The 22,485-nt window shown below is 37.3% G+C and overlaps 3 protein-coding genes across 4 annotated transcripts; 2 read left to right on the forward strand and 1 right to left on the reverse strand.

Moving 5' to 3' along the window:
• Nucleotides 1-1,472: 1,472 nt before the first annotated feature.
• LOC142987437 (thioester-containing protein 1 allele R1-like) lies at nucleotides 1,473-15,944 on the forward strand. Its single transcript, XM_076136206.1, has 26 exons — nucleotides 1,473-1,635; nucleotides 5,407-5,475; nucleotides 5,681-5,864; nucleotides 6,138-6,316; nucleotides 6,908-7,064; nucleotides 8,031-8,167; nucleotides 8,803-9,130; nucleotides 9,259-9,435; nucleotides 9,547-9,750; nucleotides 9,980-10,141; nucleotides 10,394-10,570; nucleotides 10,729-10,845; nucleotides 10,936-10,990; nucleotides 11,074-11,227; nucleotides 11,335-11,639; nucleotides 11,715-11,875; nucleotides 11,991-12,233; nucleotides 12,316-12,455; nucleotides 12,538-12,751; nucleotides 12,834-13,011; nucleotides 13,095-13,291; nucleotides 13,684-13,821; nucleotides 14,119-14,291; nucleotides 14,413-14,515; nucleotides 14,651-14,819; nucleotides 15,103-15,944. Exons 2-26 carry the CDS (start codon nucleotides 5,411-5,413, stop codon nucleotides 15,315-15,317), a joined length of 4,332 nt encoding a protein of 1,443 aa, XP_075992321.1. The 5' UTR covers nucleotides 1,473-1,635; nucleotides 5,407-5,410; the 3' UTR covers nucleotides 15,318-15,944.
• On the reverse strand, nucleotides 15,942-20,727 carry LOC142987438 (peptidyl-prolyl cis-trans isomerase, rhodopsin-specific isozyme-like). 2 transcript variants are annotated; one of them, XM_076136208.1, is made up of 6 exons: nucleotides 19,008-20,727; nucleotides 18,391-18,595; nucleotides 18,184-18,303; nucleotides 18,012-18,094; nucleotides 17,617-17,759; nucleotides 15,942-17,163 (listed from the first exon to the last, which is right to left on the reverse strand). In XM_076136208.1, the coding sequence occupies exons 1-6, from the start codon at nucleotides 19,014-19,016 to the stop codon at nucleotides 17,067-17,069; spliced, it is 657 nt and encodes a 218-aa protein (XP_075992323.1). In that variant the 5' UTR covers nucleotides 19,017-20,727; the 3' UTR covers nucleotides 15,942-17,066. The 2 variants fall into 2 exon arrangements, with proteins under 2 accessions (XP_075992323.1, XP_075992322.1); XM_076136207.1 differs by lacking the exon at nucleotides 19,008-20,727 and adding an exon at nucleotides 18,845-18,997.
• Nucleotides 20,728-21,056: 329 nt separating this feature from the next.
• LOC142987440 (enhancer of yellow 2 transcription factor-like) lies at nucleotides 21,057-22,479 on the forward strand. Its single transcript, XM_076136211.1, has 3 exons — nucleotides 21,057-21,216; nucleotides 21,319-21,383; nucleotides 21,452-22,479. The coding sequence occupies exons 2-3, from the start codon at nucleotides 21,325-21,327 to the stop codon at nucleotides 21,672-21,674; spliced, it is 282 nt and encodes a 93-aa protein (XP_075992326.1). The 5' UTR covers nucleotides 21,057-21,216; nucleotides 21,319-21,324; the 3' UTR covers nucleotides 21,675-22,479.
• Nucleotides 22,480-22,485: the final 6 nt, after the last annotated feature.

Consider the following 22,485-nt stretch of genomic DNA (forward strand, 5'->3'; position numbering starts at 1 on the left):
TTTTTTTGTGTGTGTTCAAGGGGATCTGAGAATGGTTTGGATTATTAAAAAAAGGTTTAAAAGTTTTCAAATTAAGGGCGTGTAGACAGGACAACGTCTGTCGGGTCCGCTAGTACATTATAATAGTGTATAGTGGCCAAGCGCCTATAATAATAATTTTACAATACACAACATTTCATATTTCATTATATTGGTGAGAAACTTGTGGCTTTTATTTTTGCTCACTTGTTAATTACCTCTACCAACTGATATGTATATTCTTTCAGTTTTATCTGCTTTTAATCCGTAGTTAGACGCACCAGAAGAAGGGTTGACAAGGATTAAATTATTTCAAATGAGCAAATGTGGAAGTCTCTTATGTATTTTACTAACTTAAACTAACTTTGCTATAGATATCAGTATTTTCGCTGCTACTATTCGATCATTAAATATGTATTCAAAAACAATAAATAATATCAGCAAATAATTATGATACCATAGCTTGCGATTAAGAGTAGAATGATATTTAATTATCCGCCTTATACTGAATGACGGAACAAATCAATGAGACTGACGTGCTATATACATGTACCGACACTACATGACTCACAAGTTTACACAAGTGTTCATACTATGACCTGGTACAGAAGGCATGTGTCACTGTCACCAAGAACCGCCCTCATGACTTCCCAGCTTTAAGATCGGCACGTTACAAGGCTGTACCTACACTTTTCCTGTTTTATCTAGACTCGTGATTCATTATCGCGGTACAAATCTTTTGGTCCAGACGCTTTAGTAAAGTTTAACTCATGCATATACCTATCAATAAGAGCATTACAGTATTAGTACACCTGAATATTTCTAAGTCTCTCTGTCTAGCGATTACAGTGGAGTGCTGCACTAAAACAGGTTCCTAGGAATGCACTGCACTCAACTCGTACCGAGCTTCTCTAACACACATATTATTTATCGACCATCTGAGATGTATGCTTCGTACGTGTGATAAGCAACCTGTATGTTAAAACTACACAATATTATTACATCTCATTCAAGAAACGTTTTGCAAATGTTGCAATCGCGATTTCTAGAACCGTTGTTTGCTCACCAAGTTAAATCAAGAATTGTGCTTTAGCCCAATTTAATTACTGAGCCAATAAAATAGCTGTAACACTTATTATTAACCTTGCGGGACAAAGTATTTAGAAAATTAAATAACTTTGTGAACCCATTTAAAACAATCTCTTCGCAGCAATTTGACTCTTGTGTGTACCTACGTTATGTAAATATAGGTATTGTCGTACTCTATACGGAATAGAATCGCTGTTTATGAATAAACATACGAACGAATACGGAATAACATACAAAATTACATGGATGACGTTTCGAAGCTAGTGCATAGCGCGTATAGGTGCAGCGCGCAGGTAGAGCGCGGTGGCGGTGAATTTTCGCAAGGCTTCGCGGCGCCCCACCTGCGGCATGCGTAGGCGCCGCGGTTGTCTCACTGCGCACCACTTAGTTGTAAAGTGCACCCCGCGCCGACTCTGTGTCGCGCTCTACACCCGCCTCACGAACTATGTGCACCCGAATGAAACGATCTGTGATATAGTGTTAAGTGTATTTAAATTAAGTGTTACAAGTGACTCTAGTGTCCGTCAGGTGAGCAGCGTCAAACATCATCATCTTAAAACCGCGCATGCGTAATCTCTATTTTTATACAAGTTAAATGTCGAGATTTTGAGTGACATAATGCATAAAGTTTTTGTTTACTTACAAAGTCTTAAAAGAAGCGCTTTCATAAATATTATATGCTTAACATCGTATAAGTACTTGATATGCAATAATTGCTTGGCAAAGTCTTGCAGTTGTAGGTAGGTACCCATTATCAAAGCGATTGTTTTGTTGTCGGAGGAGGTAAACAGAGTAGCTCGAAGCGCTGTTGTGAGCCTAGAGAAAGTTTGTTACCACAATGCACTAGTTTCTTTGCAAGTGGCTACGAATGCCATTTTAACTAAATAAACCGAATATAAAGTTTCAATTAAAGATACGTCAATAAATACTTCTTTTTAGATGACGGATTTTTTTCTAAGAAATAAACATGTTTTGCCATATCTGACGAAAAGGCTGTTCCGCCCACACGAGTGTTGACACAGTGAGTCAGAAACACAAGGACACAAGTTGTACATGTACCTACTGTACTCGTAACATATGACAAATATGTGAAGTCAATACATAGAGAATAAACAGCTCACCCACGAGCGCTACATTGTGTTAATGAATTGCAAGGAACTGTCCATTGTCACTGCATAACATCTGCATGACCCAATCACATTACAATATTTCAACCATTAAAACAAAAAGCCTCATTAAGGCGGGCACACATTAAGGTAAACTACCGAGAATGTACATAAATTTGCACAACGTGCTAAGAAAAAATAAAAAGCTTTTCTTTGCTTTAAAATAAATATATTAATAACATAAAACTAAAAGTTACAATTGTTATCATGAACAAGATTTGGTAACATATGAGATAGTTAATAAACATCTTATATGAATGGAGTATAAATGAATGTTCGCCATATAGAGCGGAACCATTCAGAAGGTTGTTAAGATTCCCTTCATGGCAACGTAAACAAGTGTTGAAATTAATAACAAACTTAATGATTTGCCAATTTTAGTGTCTACATACCTATAATAAAGTGACAATATATTATTTTATCCAGTCGAACCGGTCGTGCTTTGAAGATATTTTAAAACTTGTGTGGCACTTTTTGTCTCCAAAAAACATGATATACTTAAATGGTCAGGATAAACATATTATGATAATGAAGAAAGAAGATGCGCAATTTAGTCAAATAAAGCAAACGTGTTTAGTAGTTTTTATGGGCAAAACAAATTTCTCTCCCGTTCATAAGCCAACAAAATAAAAATTCTAATAACCATATCAAGCTTGTTACGTTAACTTTTTATTACGTTGTTATAATAAACATGATAATATGTAAGACTAATGACTATGTGTTGATGTAAATTGTATAAAATAATAGGCTCAGACCCGTTTTATAATAACGAAAATAACTATATCTCTAAGCTGCTTTAAGTAAACTTAGTAAATGTAAGCTGTCGCGGATAAACAGCTGATACGTATATCATACCAATTTTTCTGAAAAATATTAAACACGACTCATGCTAGGGGCAAAAGCCAGAAACAAAAATATCGGTTTGAGTTAAAAGGAACCTACCTAACTTAGAGTATTCGCAGTTACCCAAGTGGCTCGACAGTTCTCCAAAAATAAGTTGGGAACATTTTCAAGAAAATGTAAGGATTCTAAAATTATCTAAACGTACCTAATTAGATATTTACCTGGAGATAAATAAATACCTAAACATGATGTCTCACACAGTTATAATCTGAAATTATTAAGTGAGTCATAGAAAACGCTTTGGTTTACAACAAAATTTACGACTTCATAATCAGCATTCCGGATATACAGGCTGTGGCGTAAATAATGGATAATCCTTTACCAGCGGATGGGCGACTTCCCGACTGATCTAAAAATTAAAATTACCTCTACCTCTGGGACAAGTATCATAGTTTTCGAGATTTTGGCCATTTTGTGTGTTTTTTAAGAAAGCTATTTACGCTCTTAGTTTTTGATACTGTGATCACAAATTAAGGCTTTTTTTTAATCCGTTTTTTGCAAATAAATCCTGAATAGATGTGCTATTGAATCTACAATCTTGTTTTGTTATTACTACTTGTTTTTTATTTAAATTATGCATTCAAAGTTAAATTTTATAATCTTTCACAACTTTCGTGCAACTTTAGGCACTTGTGGTGAAAAAAAAATGTATGGTGGCTTTACTGCCCACGCCATAAATAATTTCTAAATTTTATTAGAATTCTAAATTGGTATAACATGCAGCATTAATACTGATTGTTGTCAAAATATTACAGTAAAGAACTTAAATTAGGTATTAACACTTTTGCCGGTCGACTAATTTTATTTTTGCACGCAAAGCGCGTTCTAGATTCAATAATACATCTATTCAGGATTTAATTGCAAAAAACGGATTTAAAAAAAGCCTTAATTTGTGATCGCAGCATCAAAAAGTACGAGCATAAATCGCTTTCTTAAACACACATAATGGCCAAATTTTTTTGCAAATAAATCCTGAATTGATGTGCTATTGAACCTAATATCTTGTTTTGTTATTACTACTTGTCTTTTATTTAAACTATGCATTCAAAGTTAAATTTTATAATTTTTCAACACTTTTGTGCAACTTTGAGCACTTGTGTGCAGTGTTGAAAAGAAACAAAAAAAAAAGAAATATTATACATAAATAATATTCAAATAATAAAGATAATTAGAAATCTAAAGAAAACTAATCTGTTGACAAATAAATCATTTTTCATCAAATTGTAATACATTATTTTAAAATAGACTTGGTAGAAGCAGCACAGTTCCAAGCTTTTTTATCATCTAAATAATCTTTAATAGTGTAATAACCCTATAGACATGAATATTTGAAAGCAAACTTAGCTTAAACGCGTGCAAAAATAAAAGTAGTCGACCGGCAAAAGTGTTAATAATTTAAGTTCTTTGTAATATTTTGACAACAATCGGTATTAATGCTGCATGTTATACCAATTTAGAATTCTAATAAAATTTAGAAATTATTTATGGCGTGGGCAGTAAAGCCACCATACATTTTTTTTTTCACCACAAGTGCCCAAAGTTGCACGAAAGTTGTGAAAGATTATAAAATTTAACTTTGAATGCATAATTTAAATAAAAAACAAGTAGTAATAACAAAACAAGATTGTAGATTCAATAGCACATCTATTCAGGATTTATTTGCAAAAAACGGATTAAAAAAAAGCCTTAATTTGTGATCACAGCATCAAAAACTAAGAGCGTAAATCGCTTTCTTAAAAAACACACAAAATGGCCAAAATCTCGAAAACTATGATACTTGTCCCAGAGGTAGAGGTAATTTTAATTTTTAGATCAGTCGGGAAGTCGCCCATCCGCTGGTAAAGGATTATCCATTATTTACGCCACACCCTGTATACTGGCTCAAACAATGAACAGTGTAAGCCGTTAAATCTGATAACTTAGCTGCTGGCCAGTATCGAGTTAGGTTGTTGAGGTCAGGTGCCAATTACTCCTAACTCGTAGGTAACTGTTAAACTTAATGCCTATCGCGAACCCTAACATATCCGGGGAAAGAGAAACTTGGATATTAGTTTTACGTGCTAAGGTTGTATAAAAACAATTTAAATCTATAAATCTGTATATATGTGAACTGTAGTTGTGTATTATTATAAATCGTGCTCAATTATATCTAATTAATCAAACTTAGAAGCGAACTTCATAGTAACGATAACATCAATGTAGCAGTTCATTCAATAAAATTTTCTTTCAGAATCATGGCCGGAAAACTTAGGCTTATTATCCTGCTGGTAGCTTTGATTGCACCACTCGCAGTACAATGGTAAGTCAACACATATTATAATTGCGTGTGATCGACATTTTCTTTGGTTTACGTACATATTACGTACCTATTGGCTAACCTTACTTTTTGTCAATAATACTTGCGTAGTTTACATTTAAAAGTACAACAGTTTAGTGTAGTTTTTAAGTATTTTTACGTTATTAGGTATTATGCCTTAAAGCTAAATTCTCTTTAAAATCCACAGTATTTCAATAGTAGGACCACGTATACTGCGTCCATACAGTGCATACACCGTGGCTATAGGCGGCGGCTCCAGAGCCTACACCCTGTATGTAGCAGTCGAAGGTCGACGTGCTAATGGAGAACAGTACAATGAGGGGCGAGAAGTACAGATACCAGCTGCTGCGTCCAGACTCATAGAACTTGAGGTAAGAAGCATTTTCAACCCATAAACTATTTATTTCTTTACTGCATACATGTAATGAAATTGTATTGTGGTATCTTGTGCACCACATCTAAGCTTACTAGTTCAGTCGGTCAAACTAAATGAACCAATTTCTTCAGCGATTGAATACAATTTACCAAGTTTTATTGCCAAACCGCATACAGAAAATAGTGTTCCCGCTACCGCAGTTACAAGTCGGAATACAATTATGTATAAGTTCTCCCACAACGGATCGTGACGGTAGTTTCACCTGCAGATCGGTGACCCTGGGCCGGGGCAGTACGCGCTGGTGGCGCGGTCAACCTCAGGCCCGCTATTCTCGTCGTCGGCCCCGTTGCTCTACCAGCCGCGCAGTTTCTGCATCTTCGTGCAGACAGACAAGCGCGTCTACCAGCCCGGAGACACCATTAACTTTAGGGTCATCGCCTTGGACAAGTAAGAAAAGCGTTGCTTATAGCTGTACTCGCAGTCGGTGTAACAGGAAGTCAACATCATTGTCTAGCTGTAATCGCGAGCATTATTCAATGCATTATCGACTCTAATTTTTCTGGGATTGCTTCGATTAATTCTAGTAGTTTTATCTTTTAGAACTCTAGTAAGATGTTAATTTTAAAGTGATTTTATTTCCGAGAACTATTTTACATTAATTTTTAATAAGAGTTAAAATTATATAACATTTTTGTAATGCTTCTTGAAGAGTATCGGTAATGTATTAATGCATTTAACATCAACTAGCACTACTAGCCGGCTATTGACTGAGGTCACGATACTTCCATACGAAACAATACTTACATTAACGCAGTCGTTAAAGCGTAACACATCTATCGAATGTTGTAGTATCGGTCACAACTGTGCCCTTGTTCCATTTAATAAGGAAAACGAGAATCCAAAAGCATTAAGTGACTGCGTTCGGTTCAGTATCGACACTTTCGTTTTCTGTACCATCACCGATACAACGAGAGTTCGTGCGCGTAAGATTACGTGTGATTACGAAGCGGTCATTGACCCGGGTGTGCGCACACGCAGGTACTTGCTGCCGTTGTCGACGACTGTAGACGTCAGTATACTGGACACAGGAGGTTCACCGATAAGACAGTGGGCCGGCGCTGAGCTGGACCGAGGAGTTCTTACTCAAGAATTAGCCTTAGCAGATGAGCCTGCTCTTGGAGAATGGACTATACAGGTGAACAACACTATTTATTTACCACATAGGTAATGCAGCACGTTTATTACACTCACTTAAACTCTAATGCTCTACTTTTTATAGCCTTGTTAATTATTATTTCTATTGCACAAAGATTACTTAGCATTTGAATTTGAGCATACATACCTACAAGAAAAACTTTCATTTTTAAATTCCTAAAGCTTTAATTGCCGAGTAGAGCGTATTCGCTACGTTAGTGTAGTTTGTAGAAATATTTTCTCAGTCAAATATACCGTTCACGTATGAATTAATTTGTAATTGCCTCAGTTAAGACGGAACACAGTGATTACGAGTACATACATACTTCCTTATATTGTTTTAGTCAATGTTAACAATGATTTAATCAATGAAATATATTTTGTAGGCACCTACATGACGCATACGTTTATGTTTACTTATTTAATAGTAAAATCGTGGATTGCTCATTTTAAATATTGGTATATAATATTTATGGGCATAGATAACTAGTAGACTTAAGTTCTAGCTACTAACTTCGGTGTAGGAACAGACAAAACCAATGTTAGTATTTATACCGATTATAAGTGGATTAAATCATGATAATCAGTAAAAGAAAATGCTATAAATGACATCAACGGTAAATATACTTGCATCTTGAGGAAATTTGCGTGCTTGTACCTAATTGATATTTACTCGATAACACTCACCTACTTATGGCACGGACAGCGGCTGTCCATAAAGAGCCGAGTGGCCACCGCCCACCGGCGATGTAGCAATCATCCGTTGATGCTTCGTTGATGACGATTTCATTACATAAGTAAGACCAACCAAACATGAACACATCAAGACAACTTTTCTTTCATAACATGAGATTTATAGTCTAAAATTAAATAAGTCCGGAAATATAAGTAACCTCGCGAGCTGGCCGCCTACAACGATGGCCTTAGCGATACGTCAAGGAATGTTTGCATAATGGTTGTGTAACAGGTGGAGGCTCGTGGGCAGAAGTACTCGCACCATGTGCTGGTGGCCGACTACGTGCAGCCACGGTTCAACATGCATATGCACCTCCCCAGCGAAGTACTCTTCAGCGAGGGCAGATTCGACATTAACGTCACCGCCAAGTATGTAACTACATGCCCATTTTACACAACGAAATTATAAACAACTGTTTAAAAAATACAAGGATTGGATTATTATTATATTTGTTGTATAAGGATCCATAATCTCCGATGATAACAAGTTATTATAAAACCTGACTCATCAAATTGTTAATCGCAATCGCATTCATTATAAGCATATTAACATAAAATAAACTTGATTTTCAAGAAACCTAAAGATAAACGGCATCGAAGAGAGAAACAAGACTTTTGTGTTTCTACATTAAAGTAGAATGAAAAATTCTCATCGTTCCTTAGAACAAAGGGATTTCCACGGCGAAAGCTGTCGCTTCTCATTAGATACTTACTTTACAGAAAAACTCAGCACTCGAATTCAATAGAATAATAATTACATAATAGGCTAGAACCGTTTGTAGACGCAATTTTGTGTAATATTGTGATGTCAGTTTTTATCAGTTGCTTATTTATGATCTTAACAAGACAAAGACTGAAGCATGGCATGGCATGGCATCAATCTTTTTGCACTGGTGAATAATGACGATATCACTTAATGACATCTTCACACTATTCTACAAAACTTTTCACTTTACTCTGAATAATTGGAGTAATTAACTTCGGTTTATGTATGTTTGTACCAGGCACTTCAACGGTCTTCCAGTTCGTGGTGAACTGACGATATCTGCGTATCCGGTATTTTTCTCTGGACTTCTACAACCCGTAGTAGCCGCTCCTACTCGGAAAGTGGTCGAAATTAACGGTCAGACAGAAGTGACGTTTGACCTCAAGACTGACCTTGACCTGGCTGAGGATGCGGCGAGGCCGCTCGTCGTCGAAGCCGTGCTTGAGGAGAAAGATACACTTATAAAACAAAATATATCCTCGAGAATTCTGTTGCTAAGAGCACCATACAGACTCAGAGTGTCAGCTCCGACATATTTTAAACCGACTCTTCCTTATATTGTTCAGGTAAATATTTGTAAAAGTATGTGTTTGTAAAGTAAATATAAATTATTTTATTAAGCATAGGTACATTCATCGAAGTCTTATACGAAATATCAAATTTTAATTCATCGCGTTGCACTTTTCTTTGGCAGATAGAGTTAGTGGATTCGTCGGGAGAACTAATGTCTACTGATGGAGAAGTGACAGTGGAAAGACTGTGGGACGATGGAGCTCCCGCCAACGAGACGAAGGTGCCTTTGAACAAAGGCGTCGCTTCTTATACTGTAGTTCCAGATAGAGCACACGTCAACTCTACCCTCAACTTATTGGTAAGAGAGAAATATAATGGCAGGCTGCAGTTTTCAGGCACTGCTGACTCTTTACATGCATCCAAAAGAGATGAAGAAACCAGTCGTTGTCTAACAAAATTAAATTTGCAGATAAAATACAAGGAGGTGACAGAAAGAGTGGTGAACGTTCAGAGAAGCGAGTACACCAGCCAGTTCCTGACTGCTGAGGTGTTGACTCGCGACACTGGCGTCGGCGGAGAGATGCGCGCGCGCATCACTGCCACTGAACCAATGGACATGGTGCACTACGCTGTTATCGGCAGAGGAGATATTATCGTCGCTAAGACTTTGGAGGTGAGTAATTGATTCTTGGACACAATTATACAAAACTTTATACGTCTAAATACAAAACATACTTGAATCTCCAATTATAAATAATAATAATTACTTATTGCTACATCTTGTGCCTTTCACGAAAATAAACATCGAAAGGGCTCAAAACACAATAACTGAGGGATTTTCGTAAATGGGGAGGCAATTCTAATAAAACATTAACTATAAACTAATTATCACTTTGTTTCAGTTGAGTCCAGCTCGCAAGAGTGTGGATGTGACTGTAGCTATAACGTCTCGTATGGCACCGGGATGTATTCTACTAGCGTGGTATCCTCGCCTCGATGCAGCGCGCAACAACCTGCTTGCAGCCGCCGTGTATGCGCCACAGAAGAATTTATTACAAAACGATGTGAGTAATGCATTAGTTATTACAGTAACCATATGGGAAACAATAAGGAACTGCTGAAAAATATTTGCCAGTCAGAATTCCTAATAAACTACTATCAAAACATTTGAGTCCTTCATATTGACTGAGGTGATTTTCTAATCTTATTCGGCTGCATAAAAATCACTTGCATGAGTTTCCAAAAAAATATGAGAACTAAAGTCCTTATGCACCTATGTAATATCAACATGTGACTAATTTAATTATTGGTTTTAGATATCAGTATCGCCAGTGTCAAGCAACGGCGCCACTCTCAAGCCCAACACGCTAATAGAGCTAAAAGTACTAGGAGAGTCTGGGGCCATAGTCGGTCTCCTTGCGGAAGATGTCCACGCCATAGAAGCAGGCTTAGCGCAAGCTAACGGACTCGGCAGTGGCCTTGATTTACACAAGGTTAGTAACATCAATCATTCTTGTTTTGTTGCTTACAATTCAGTCCTTTATAAAGAAGGCGTTCATGCCCACGCAGCATAATTATTTTCGTCTTTACTTTTGTCAATACTGATAGGGAAATATTTTTGTTCATCGTGGAGTAACCTGTCTTTTTTCAGATTGAACGCGAAGTAGAAACTTTCAACAGTTTGTCACACTCTGTGTTCAAGAACGACGATCATCTGACTGGATCTGGCTTGAATTTGGGAGGTTACACTGCATCAGATGTTTTCAAGGTAAACGCTAGTTCACATAACAAGTTAATTACGAGTACGTATTAGAATTAGCAATTTCGATGTTGAATCACTGTAATATTTTGCTTTCAGAATGCAGGCGTTGTTATTCTAACTGATGGTGTCGTAATAAGGAATAATCCAGATGGTAAGTATCAAATTACCTAAACTTTATAGTACCTATACAACATACTCAGAAAAAATATACAATACTACTGGTTTATTTTCCAGGATCTGTCCCCACGCAAGCCCCGATAGAAACCGGCACCCGCGCTCCACTCGCTGGTCCATACGCCTTCAGTCGACTTCCACCACCGCCCTCTCCTCGCTACTATCTCACTGTATCGCCACAACCTACCTGGATGCTTGCCAACCTTACAGTCGGGTAAGAACTCCTGCTATCCTATTGCTATTACACAGGCATTTGACTACCTGTCTTTCAGCTACAAGCATTAAATAAAAACTCTTTCAATGTAATATTTCTTCTGACAGTAATGATGGAAACGGTGCCAAAGAACGATGGACATCAGAGACATCAGGGGAGTTCGCAATCGGCGCGTTTTCAGTTCATCCGACTTTAGGTCTTGGTTTGGCGTCCCCACAGAAATTCGCCACCTCCGTGCCATTAGCAATTACCGCGGAACTACCCGCCAGTCTTCAACGAGGTGAAACTGTCGCTGCTGTGATAATACTCAAAACTACGCTAGCAGTAGACACATCTGTTGAGGTCACATTTTACAACAGCGACCAGTATTTCGAATTCGAACCACTCGAAAACGAACTCGAATCGACTAAAAGTGAGTAGACACATAAGAACTGCTAAGTTTATTTACAAAATATTACGATGTATTAATTATTGTTGCAATTTTTAGAAATCGAGCTATTCAAACGGGTCCGTGTGACAATACCAGCCCGCGGCTCCGCCAGCACAGCTTTCCTTCTGAGCGTGGTCCGTACCGGTGAAGCTCCTGTTATCGTCGAGGCTAATGGCAACGGAGTATCCGCCTCACTCTTCAGAACGATAGACGTCAAGGTACGCTCACAAATTCTTTTAATTAAATGAATAGTAACTTAGTTAGTACTACGTAATTTTTCGATCTTTGTCAACTGTATTTTACAATATTTCATTGAACTGTTTTATTGCTTAGGATGGTTATGAAGAAGATGTTTGGGCATGGAGCTTGCTGGATGCTCGTCGGACAGTCGCTAGAGCTAACGTGACACTGGACGTGCGGCCCGGTGTGAAAACTGGCGCCATCTCACTGCGGGCTACAGGCGACCTGTTGGCGGCGGCTCTGCAAGCAACTAAATCGCCCCCCGCACCATCCGCTGATCCAACATACGCATTGAGACCTTTAGCTCTATCCTGTGTGCTTCTAGATTATCTCCAGGTCAGTTTCAAATTACTTTGTGTTTTGACTACTTCTTCATTGTATTTATACACATGTTTTCATCATTATATTCTGTATCCAGGCGACTGGTCAAGAAGAAAGCTCAACAACACAAGAAGCACGAGCACTGGCGGCGGTCGGCTATCAACGACTGATGGCGTATCGTCGACCGGATGGTTCTTTCGCTGCAGAGACGGATTCTGAGGCGGAAGGTGACGTCTGGTGAGTGACACAGAAACCCCCTTTAAAACCAACTAAATTCTAAATAAGGAAAGATGGGTTATTTAAAGTTGTGATTTAACAGGATGACGGCAGTGGCAGCCCGCTGGTTGTCTCGCTGCTCGCGCTACGTGTCGGTGGAGGCGCGCGCAGCTCGTGACGCGGCCACGTGGCTGGCGCGCGCGCAGCAGCAGGACGGCGCCTGGAGCGCGCCGCCACCGCGCGCCCGCACCGACCCGCATGCACAGGCACCACTACCATTGACTGCGCAGGCTCTAGTCGCGTTGCACCACGCCAAGGTAAAACATATTCAAAAATAATTGTACCTACTCTTAGCATCGAAAATCAACAACATTACAACAAACGTGTTTCAATTTGCAGGGAAGTGACGTCCTATACAAGAACAACATAAACAAAGCCCTTGACTTCATAGCCCGCGGCGTATCGCCCGACTTAGACGCGTATACTCTAGCCGTGATCGGAGGCGCTCTCGCCACCGCCAGGCATCCACAACTTACACAAACTCTGGAAATTATGAATAAATATGCGAATACATCAGGCAAGTATATTTGGAAGAATGTTTGCCACATTCTGCTTCTAATCGATTCGAAAAATAACTTTATAACCATGTTTCTTGTTCAGGTTCTACTCTCTTCTGGTCGCGGACTCTGTCCGGCAACGAATGGCGCAACCCATGGTTGGTAGGCAACAGCTTGGAGGCGACTACGGCGGCATGGGGCCTGCGAGCCATGATGGCGGCGCGTCTGCTAGACGAGGCCACTCCCGTAGTGCGATACTTACTGCAAGCGTACCAGCCCAACGACCCGGATCCCGAAGTGGTATGAATACTAAACCTGTTACTCATTTTAAGAGCAGATTTTCAACAAGTATTTTGATGATGATTACTCATCTCACTGTCATATGTGTATGAATTTCCGCTCATTCACGGTCTTCAAACAATGTATAGAAGTAATTACAAAATAGTTGGACAAGGTCATGTTTAGATATGGAGCGTAAAAAATATTTCTAGGATTTGCAACATAGCATGACATACGAAACCTCGTTAACCACCAAACTAGCCGTTTCCCTTTTTTTCCTTTTTCTTATTTTTATTATCTGTTTCTTTTCTCTTTTCTTTTATCTAGTAGTAAGTAAATCAAAAATAAATACAACAAAAAGTATGTATCAAGATAGGAGAGAAAAGTAACTGTTAATGTGCATTCATTTGCAGATCGACTCGTTGGCCCAGTTTGCGGAAACGATTCGAACAGCGACAAAATTACGAGTGTCAGTGAACGTGACCGGCTCTGAAGAAGCGAGGCAGTTCCAGATTGCGGAGAACAACGCACTCGTTATACAAACACAATCTGTAAGCAAAACCTAAATACCTACATTTATTTATTCTGACCTGATATAATACTTCATAAGTAAATTTAACCCAGTTCGGGTGACATTATTTATGACATTTTCTTGATGATGAAATGTTCTTGGGACTTAAGTGAAAACAAATTTCTAAAAGCCCTTCTCTCGGTCAATTGCTGTACCTAAACTCTAAAAGAACCTAGATCTATCTTCTTATTTTTCATCTTCCCATATGTGTCTAAATAGTGGTTTTGTAACTGATCTTCATAGCACAGATATCATAAAAATGTTTTTTGATCCTCAGATTCGTAACAGTCGTTCAGTGAGCGCGGTGACAGAGGGCCGAGGCATCGCCCTTGTAGGGCTTTCAGCTAAAGGCAGCACTAACGTCACTGCTCCCTGGCCGAGGTTCACCCTCGACCCCAGGGTCGACCAGGTCTCTACCAAAGACCGCCTGCAACTGTCTGTCTGTTTCGGGTAAGGGGCCAGAAATTTGAAGGATAGATAGACATAGTGTTTGACAATATGATGCATTAACTTTTTCTTCAACTTTGGTGTCTCAATTTCCATGTTAATCTCTTTTTGTTTTTCGTTACAGATATGTACCTCAAGGCAATGAGACAGAAAGTGGTTTGGCGCTTCTAACCGTACAACTTCCATCCGGATATTCGGCAGACATAACAACGCTTACTGAGTTGACGGTAACTATGCTCTGTTTCAAATATTTTCCTGTCACTATCCCCGTATTTTTTAATCTCTTAAACAGATAACGTAAGATAACTTTAAGTGCAGCTCAGGTTTCGATTATTACTAGTGATAAACTATTCTGTTCGCAGTCTGTCCGCTACATCGTATGGGCGCGGGTATCAAAGGACGGGTCCCGAGTGTTGGCAGCCGTAAGAACTGTCCCGTCTGAGCGCTGCGCCACCCTCGCCGCTCCACGAGCCCTGCCTGTAGCCAGGCAACGACCGGCCTGGGCTACTCTAGTCGACTTGTATGACTCCAGTAAGTATTTGTACCGACATTTTTTAATCTGACTGGTTTTGGGTCGCCACGCCGATTCCACTGCGTCGGGAGGGGTCGATTCCCACACGGAGCAATTATTATTCGTGCGATCCACAGTTGTTTCGGATCTGGTTGTGCTTTGTGTCCGTTCTTTGTATGTTTGTAAAAGTCGCCGCGGCTACACAATTCTTAGTGCGGGAGCTTTTTAAAAGAAAAAAGAAACGGTCTTGAAGTGTGACTTATTTCGTTTGAACATGTCACTAATAGGTTGTTTGTATGGCAGGTCATCGTGCTCGAATATTCTACCAAACTCAGCCAGCAACCGCGTGTGACGTGTGTCGCGAGTGGGAGTCATGCGCCCGTGCATGCGGCACGGCGGCGCTACAAGTCTCCGAGAACGGCCAGACCAACAACCGGCCCGCTCCTGCAGCCGCCTCGCTCTTCACACCAACAGTGTTTCTAACACTCATCACCACCGCCCTAATATTACTAATTTAGATTATAAACTAACAGGAATAACTAGTTTCATATCATGTCATTCCAGATACACGTTTATAAGTATTTTTTATTAATTTAAAGTGATGAAAACCTTTGATTAAGACTCTGAAGGTTTTGGTTTGACCATAACCAAGTGAGGTTACCACTTGCGATTAGTGACTAGTGGCAAGTCGTGATAACATTTCTGAACCGAGTATTTATGTATACGACTAGGAAATTAAATGACCACAGGTCTTTCCAAAAGTCAGTAGCAACGAATTATTGTAACTAATTATGTGATACGAAATAACTTGAATTAGTGATTATTGTCATTTTATAATAAAATTAATAATTATTTTTGATGACGTAAAATGTAGGTATTATGTAAATGTATATCTTTGATTTTGATATTTATCTATACTGTGTATAGTGCTTTGTATAAACGTATGTATAGTATATTTATAGTTTAAACTACCTGTTAATTAAAAGGAGCAACTTTTGTCTAAAAATTTGCGTGTACTATGTAAGGTACCACAGGAGAATTTTCATGTATTTATCGCTAATAACATCAAGCAAAACAAAGAACGGTACTACGTAATAAATACCAGTTAACTACACAATAGGAAATAAATAATAACATACAAATTATTTTGGACTAATTTATTGCACACACTATAACCTCCACAATTTCTTCCAAACATACCTTTTAACCTCTCGAGCGCCCCACGTCAAAATTCAAATATACCGTTAAGCGTCCAGGCCAAAAATGGCGCGCGAAATTGAATTGGCGGTTGGCGTTTAAGCGCCGATTCCGTCATATTTTGATACTAACACCCTAGTCATACCTTATATATTTGAAATCTACATAAAATTTGCTATATATTAAAAAAATAAACCACAAATAATATTTGATAGTGGTGGTACAATAGTCGGTTTAATCTGAATATTGTGTGCTTTAGGCATGTGTTTGAAGAAAGTCTAAAAAATATTTTTAGGCATAAAAAATAATATGACGGAAGGTCTTATCGTGTAGTTAATGAATAATGACATTAAAATCCAACTGTAAAATATACTCAAATCTTTAAAATTAGTTAAAAAAAGTATTTACAATATTGGTCATAAAGGAACATGTCGTTGGGTCAGATGTTGTTTAAGGTGCTCTCTGGCCTATATCAACCTCTTATTCAAGTTTGTGCATTAGATCGTCGTCTCGTTTCATCAGCTTCAATGTCAAATATGTTTGAAAGGGATAAACATAGTTTTAGCATTTAAATTCTACGTTTTTTTAATGTAAGATCGTTTTGCCGTACCACGGTGGCGGGACGCTTGACGGGGGTAGCACATTCAACCGTGACACGGTGGCCGGGCGCTTGAGAGGTTAATACTTTTGCATATAATATATAATGTCCATTAAATTAAGACATACATAGTACAATTTATCTTCTGTGTTATAGCTAGGGCCGTGACTATTACCAAGTGAAAAAGAGCGCCGAAAAATCAGATCGTTTGAACATTAGTTAACCGTTGCTTTCCATCTAACGTTTATCTTTTTACGATAGGAAATCTTCCCTAAACACTCATGCCTCAGCTATGACACATATAATTTAATAATAATTATACCTACTGTTATAAATATACATAAATATTTTCAATAGTACAAAATATTTCTTATAGAACAACTTACATAATAATATGTCCCCGAAACTCGAAAGGCTATTTCGGTAGCTAAATAATATTATACTCCAATATATGAATTTCATACGTACATCACTAGATTTCCATTTTCCTCATCATCCAATGAAAAAAGCCCAGGATTGAGAAAGACATCGTCAATGGAACTGCTGATGCTTTGATCCAGGCCCATAAGCTGCAAAATCAAAGTACAGAAACAATTTAGGTCCGAAGAAAGAAATTTCTTTGGTCTGCCCTGAATGTCTCGTTAAAACGTAACGCGATTACGACAGAATAATATAACTATAAATTAAAAATTAAAAAAAACCTTTTTTCATACTTTTATCTCACACATAAATAACCTTTAATACAAAAAAAAACTAAATCGAAATCACTGCATCCGTACGGGAGTTATGATGCCACAGACAGACAGACAGGCGCACACACACAGACAAGTGAAACTTATAACACCCCTCTTTTTGAGTCAGGGGTTAAAGAAATCAAACTATTTGCGGGTATTAAAATAACTTTTTTCTTGATTGTGAATATTGATACAACGCTCGCAGTGCATTTGTAGTGGAAAAAGTACCTTTCAAGAATCATTTAAAAGACAAAGTGAATAGTCAAAGTTTTCAAAGTGAGCACTTACTCATAAGGATCATCAGAGATGTAAAAGGGCTGCGGCGTGGGCACGAGGCCGCTGTCAGCGATGAACACGCGTACCGTGGGCCTGTCGTCCACGTCCGTCGGCGTGTGCTCCACCATGTGCACCACGTTCTGACCTTCCACCACCTAAAACGTTAACTTTGCTTTTTATAGGTAAACTATAGGTGTAACTCTACATCTTAAGTTGTATTATTCCACGTTTTACTAACTATATTTTAATGCTTTTCTCGCACCAGAATGGATCGCATTAGCGTGTTGAAGTGTACTCTCGAGCAAACCATTTACTCGTATTTTGTACGGTATTTCTTGAAGATAAATATCTGAGCAATTTTATCTACTTCCTGGATAATAGCTATCTGAAAGAGATTATGTACCTACCTTTCCAACAACTGTATGTAAATCATCCAGCCATGGTGTTCCAGTAGTTGTTATCAGAAATTGACAGCCATTTGTGTTGCGCCCTATAACAATTTAAAAAAAGGTAATAAAGCTATGCTGCCTCTGTCAAGACGTACGTACGTCTCTACGTAGTCGTAGACGGTCTACGTACCTTTGTTAGCCATAGACACGAAACCAGCTCCACTGTGCTGTGTGTCCAGGTTTTCGTCATCAAAGGTCTCACCATATATGCTGATGGAACCCATGCCGTCATCGGAAACCACATCGCCTCCTGTAGAAGACAATTTGGTAAATTAGGAACGAAAAATTATTTTCACTTCATCAACTTAAGATGCTAATTTGAAGGTTTAAAACTAACCTTGTACCATAAATCTTTTAATTATACGGTTAAATGACGTGTTCTTGTAAGACTTCCCTTGTATACCTTTGGATGCTAAAACTTTAAAGTTTTTAACGGCCTTCGGAGCTAAATCTCCAAATAATCCTATTACAACTCGGCCTAGTAACTTATCTTCACGTTGTATATCAAAATACACTTGGTCCGTTACACGAAACTGCCGAGCCTGGAAACATATGCATAGTATAATAAAATTATAGACACAAAAATTTACGTAGGTACAACAGAAACTATGCAAAAGCCAGCATATGAGAAATTATACAGGGACCTCACAAAATCTTAACAAAATAATTTATTAGTAAACTTTTCTAGTTGATCATTATGTGTTATTTATGAAGTTTATTATATTATGCCTTCTCACCCTATATGTTGCCCACAAAGTTTTAAATTATGATTAAATCAAAAAGCCACTTACATTTGAAAGAATAGTATGAGAAGATATTAGAAGAAATAATACAGTTGAGGTATGAGAAATCATATTACACTTCATTGTAACTATAAAAACAATATAAGTTGTGCTTCACACAAGCTACACTGTAGTTATGACTTAGTTGAGCAGTTAATTAGATAACACTTACCACACACATGAGGGAAGCCCTACATCTGAGCAGTATAACTCAACCATTCAGTTTGTTTCATCATTTTGCTTACGTGGCATTAAGTATCTTCAACTTTATAGTAAAAACTACTTTATTCCTCTCTCATAAAAATCTAAGCCTTATTAATCTCACAGAGATACAAGTACTTTTTAAGACTAATCTTCTTCCTTCCAGTACTTTTTTCAGTACAAAAATAATAAAATTTTCTGTACATAGTTTCAGTCCTTTTGAATGATTATCATTCAGGCTCCATTTGTACAGGCTCTATATATACTCAATAGTATAACAAAGTTAAATATGGCTGGTATTTTATGATACACTAGTTTTCGCGGATGTATTCAAAGATACATGTTTTGTGTGACTTTTAATATGCAATTTAAATTTATCACTGCGGCTAAATTCCTTTCTACAATCCAAGGTTTCTCTGAATGGACACTTGAATTGCTTCTTAGTCTGATGTAGCCTCATATGTCTCCGAAGTAAATCACTTCTCTTAAACATGTGTTTACAGAGAGTACATTTGAACTGTTTGCTACCATGCTTCAACATGTGTGATGACAGGTACTTCTTCATTTGAAAAGTGCTGTTACAAATATTACACTGATATGGTTTTATTCTATTGTGTATCTGTAAATGCAGACGTAATCTTTTGTCACTGGAAAATGTTTTACCACAATGTATACAAGTTTTCTGATGATTCTCAGTGAGCATATGTAGTGATAATTTCTCAGGTTTACGGAATTCTGCATCACATTGTGTGCACTTATATAACTTAATTTTTTTCACTTGACTTTCCTTCCCAGAATTCTTATGATTTTGCTGGTGTGTCGCAATATCCTCCAAGTTGTTAAAAGTGGAACTACATAAGTGACAAGAATAAACTAGTGCCTCATGAGAAACATTTACATGTTGAAGCAAATTTTCAACACTATCATAAAATTCCATACAGTCACCTTGTATACATTTAAACTTTTTAAGACCCAGATGATTTTTTAAATGGGCTCTGTATTGACTGTAGTTGGATAATATAACATTACAATAAGAACAAGTGTAGCTCAACAGACCTGCTTCTAGAGTCTTGGCAGTAGTTTGGTTGAGATTGTCTGGCCATATTTTGTGAGTCGTGATGTGCCTTTGTAAATGAGAATTTTGAATGAAACATCGACCACAAATAGGGCATTGGTAAGGTTTTTCATTATGCATTTTCATGTGCATAATATAGTTTTTCATTTTCTTGAATTTTTTCTTGCAGGTTGTACAAACTATATCTTTAGGCCGTGACTGTTTACTCTCTTTAGAAACACTATTAGATATTTCTAGACTCTGTTCTAATGGTGTAATATTATTCAGAAATGAGTCAGGCGCTACTACGGTTTGAAGCATAGTAGTAGTATTTATCAAATTCTCATCTAAAATATTATTACATTTAAAGCTTTTATGATTCTGGAAAATTTCTAAAGAATTAAATACAGATTTGCAAAGTCCGCATACAAATATATCTTCGTTGATTGAATCTAACACAATTACATGAGCCATAACGTAACTAAGCGCAGTGCGCTAATGAAATCTATAATACAGTTTATTCTTGATAGAATAGTTTCATTAATTAATTCTAAGTGAGATATACGTCTGAATATAAATAGGAATTATTTCCGCGCAACAAAAATTGAATATTTACACATTTTTGACATCAGTCAGTCTTTCGGAACTTGACAGAGTTGACAGTTGAAGAATGACAGTGAATGACTGATCTAACCAGACCAGTGCTGAACTATTGAAGTTAAACTTTTAGTTGAGAAGAGAAGAAAGCGTTCATGTTGCCCTCATAGTTCCTGCTTCTAAATCTTTTCAACTTGGCTTAGATGCACAAGTCAAATTTCCTTAAACATTTTTATAAATAACTAATTTTCAACGTTCTAAGCTCGAATTATCCAACATTTTATTCAAAATAATGTAAAATAATAATTCGACTAAATTGTACACAGAGAGAGATTTTAGACTGTTTGACATTATTGACATCTTGTCATCCCTCAACATCAAATTCGTTTTGTTGATTGTTGATATTAGAATTCTGCATTATTTTTATATTTCGGTGAATTCGGTGCTTCAACGTTATTAGCAGATATCTTTACGTACGGTCGAGCTTGAAGAACTTACTAGTGTTCAATTTTAGTAAATAAGATTCAAGGTAAGATCAGTATCATGTAAAAAAAAACTATGAAAGTCTGGATACCTGAAATTCGCAATATAATACCACTATTTTGCATATAAACTGTACTTTTTGTTCCAGATCAACATGACAGTGAATAATACTATTGCCCATCAGCGTTTAATTTTAAGTGGAGACCGAGAAAGGTAATACCGAATTTTTCTTTATGACTCAATACTTAATCGGTATACGGTATAATAAATTCGTATTTCAGGTTCAAAGAGCTACTGAGAAGACGCTTAATAGAATGCGGTTGGAGAGATGAAGTGAGACTGCTCTGCCGAGAAGTTGTAAAAGAAAATGAAAGTAATAATGTTACCTTTGACTCACTAGTTGCCAAAGTAACACCACGTGCCCGCGCAATAGTCCCAGATCCAGTTAAGAAAGAATTGCTCCAGAAAATTAAAACACATCTTCTTACTCAAAAAGATCAATGAAAAGTGTATTAAAGATAAACATCTTCATTGCATTCAACATTTTCTAAAACTATCATTTCATCATATTGGTAGGAGACTTGTAACATTATTGTTTACATATTTTATTTTGTAACCCCTTCCTCATTACGGGAGGAGACCCTTGCCCAGCAGTGGGACATTAATGGGTTAAATTTATTTATTTTTATATGTAATCCAGTCTCAACCAAACAAATCTGGAATTCGATTCTTTATTGGTTAATCATCGTGGATAGTGCAAACCACATACCTAGTACTGGATGACACCACATATCTGCATTCAGTTTAATTTTACATAAGGTAGTTAAAACATTTTAATATCACTGATAAATGGGCAGTTCCACCCATTTTTACTTAGAGAGAGCAATAATGATGTGTTTTATTTATTTGTACTATGAATTTTATATTAGTAGATTCATGTGCCCAACTACTAGAAATAAAAAGTTGGCCTCATTTGTTAGATATGCGGTATAATCCAATGATGGCAAGGGCATACAGCCTTTGTACGTGGATCTGCACTATCCCTGATGATATGTTGATTTGAGAAGACAGAATAAGAGAATTGTTTCTTTTACCTTATCTACATAATCATGTTTTAATCATTTGTAAAACTAGCAGTCATCTGGCTGAATTATGTAATACTAATATGTTGCTAATTCCATGTGGTGCATTATTATTTATATTTTGTTGGAGTAAGGATACATGCATGTTATTTTATGTCCACTTTTGTAATTAGCCAGACTGCATTTAAGTGAAATTATTTAACCACCAGTAAAAATAATAATATGCACTTCAG

The sequence above is a fragment of the Anticarsia gemmatalis genome, chromosome 3 (assembly GCF_050436995.1).
Source record: "Anticarsia gemmatalis isolate Benzon Research Colony breed Stoneville strain chromosome 3, ilAntGemm2 primary, whole genome shotgun sequence".
Lineage (NCBI taxonomy): Eukaryota > Metazoa > Arthropoda > Insecta > Lepidoptera > Erebidae > Anticarsia > Anticarsia gemmatalis.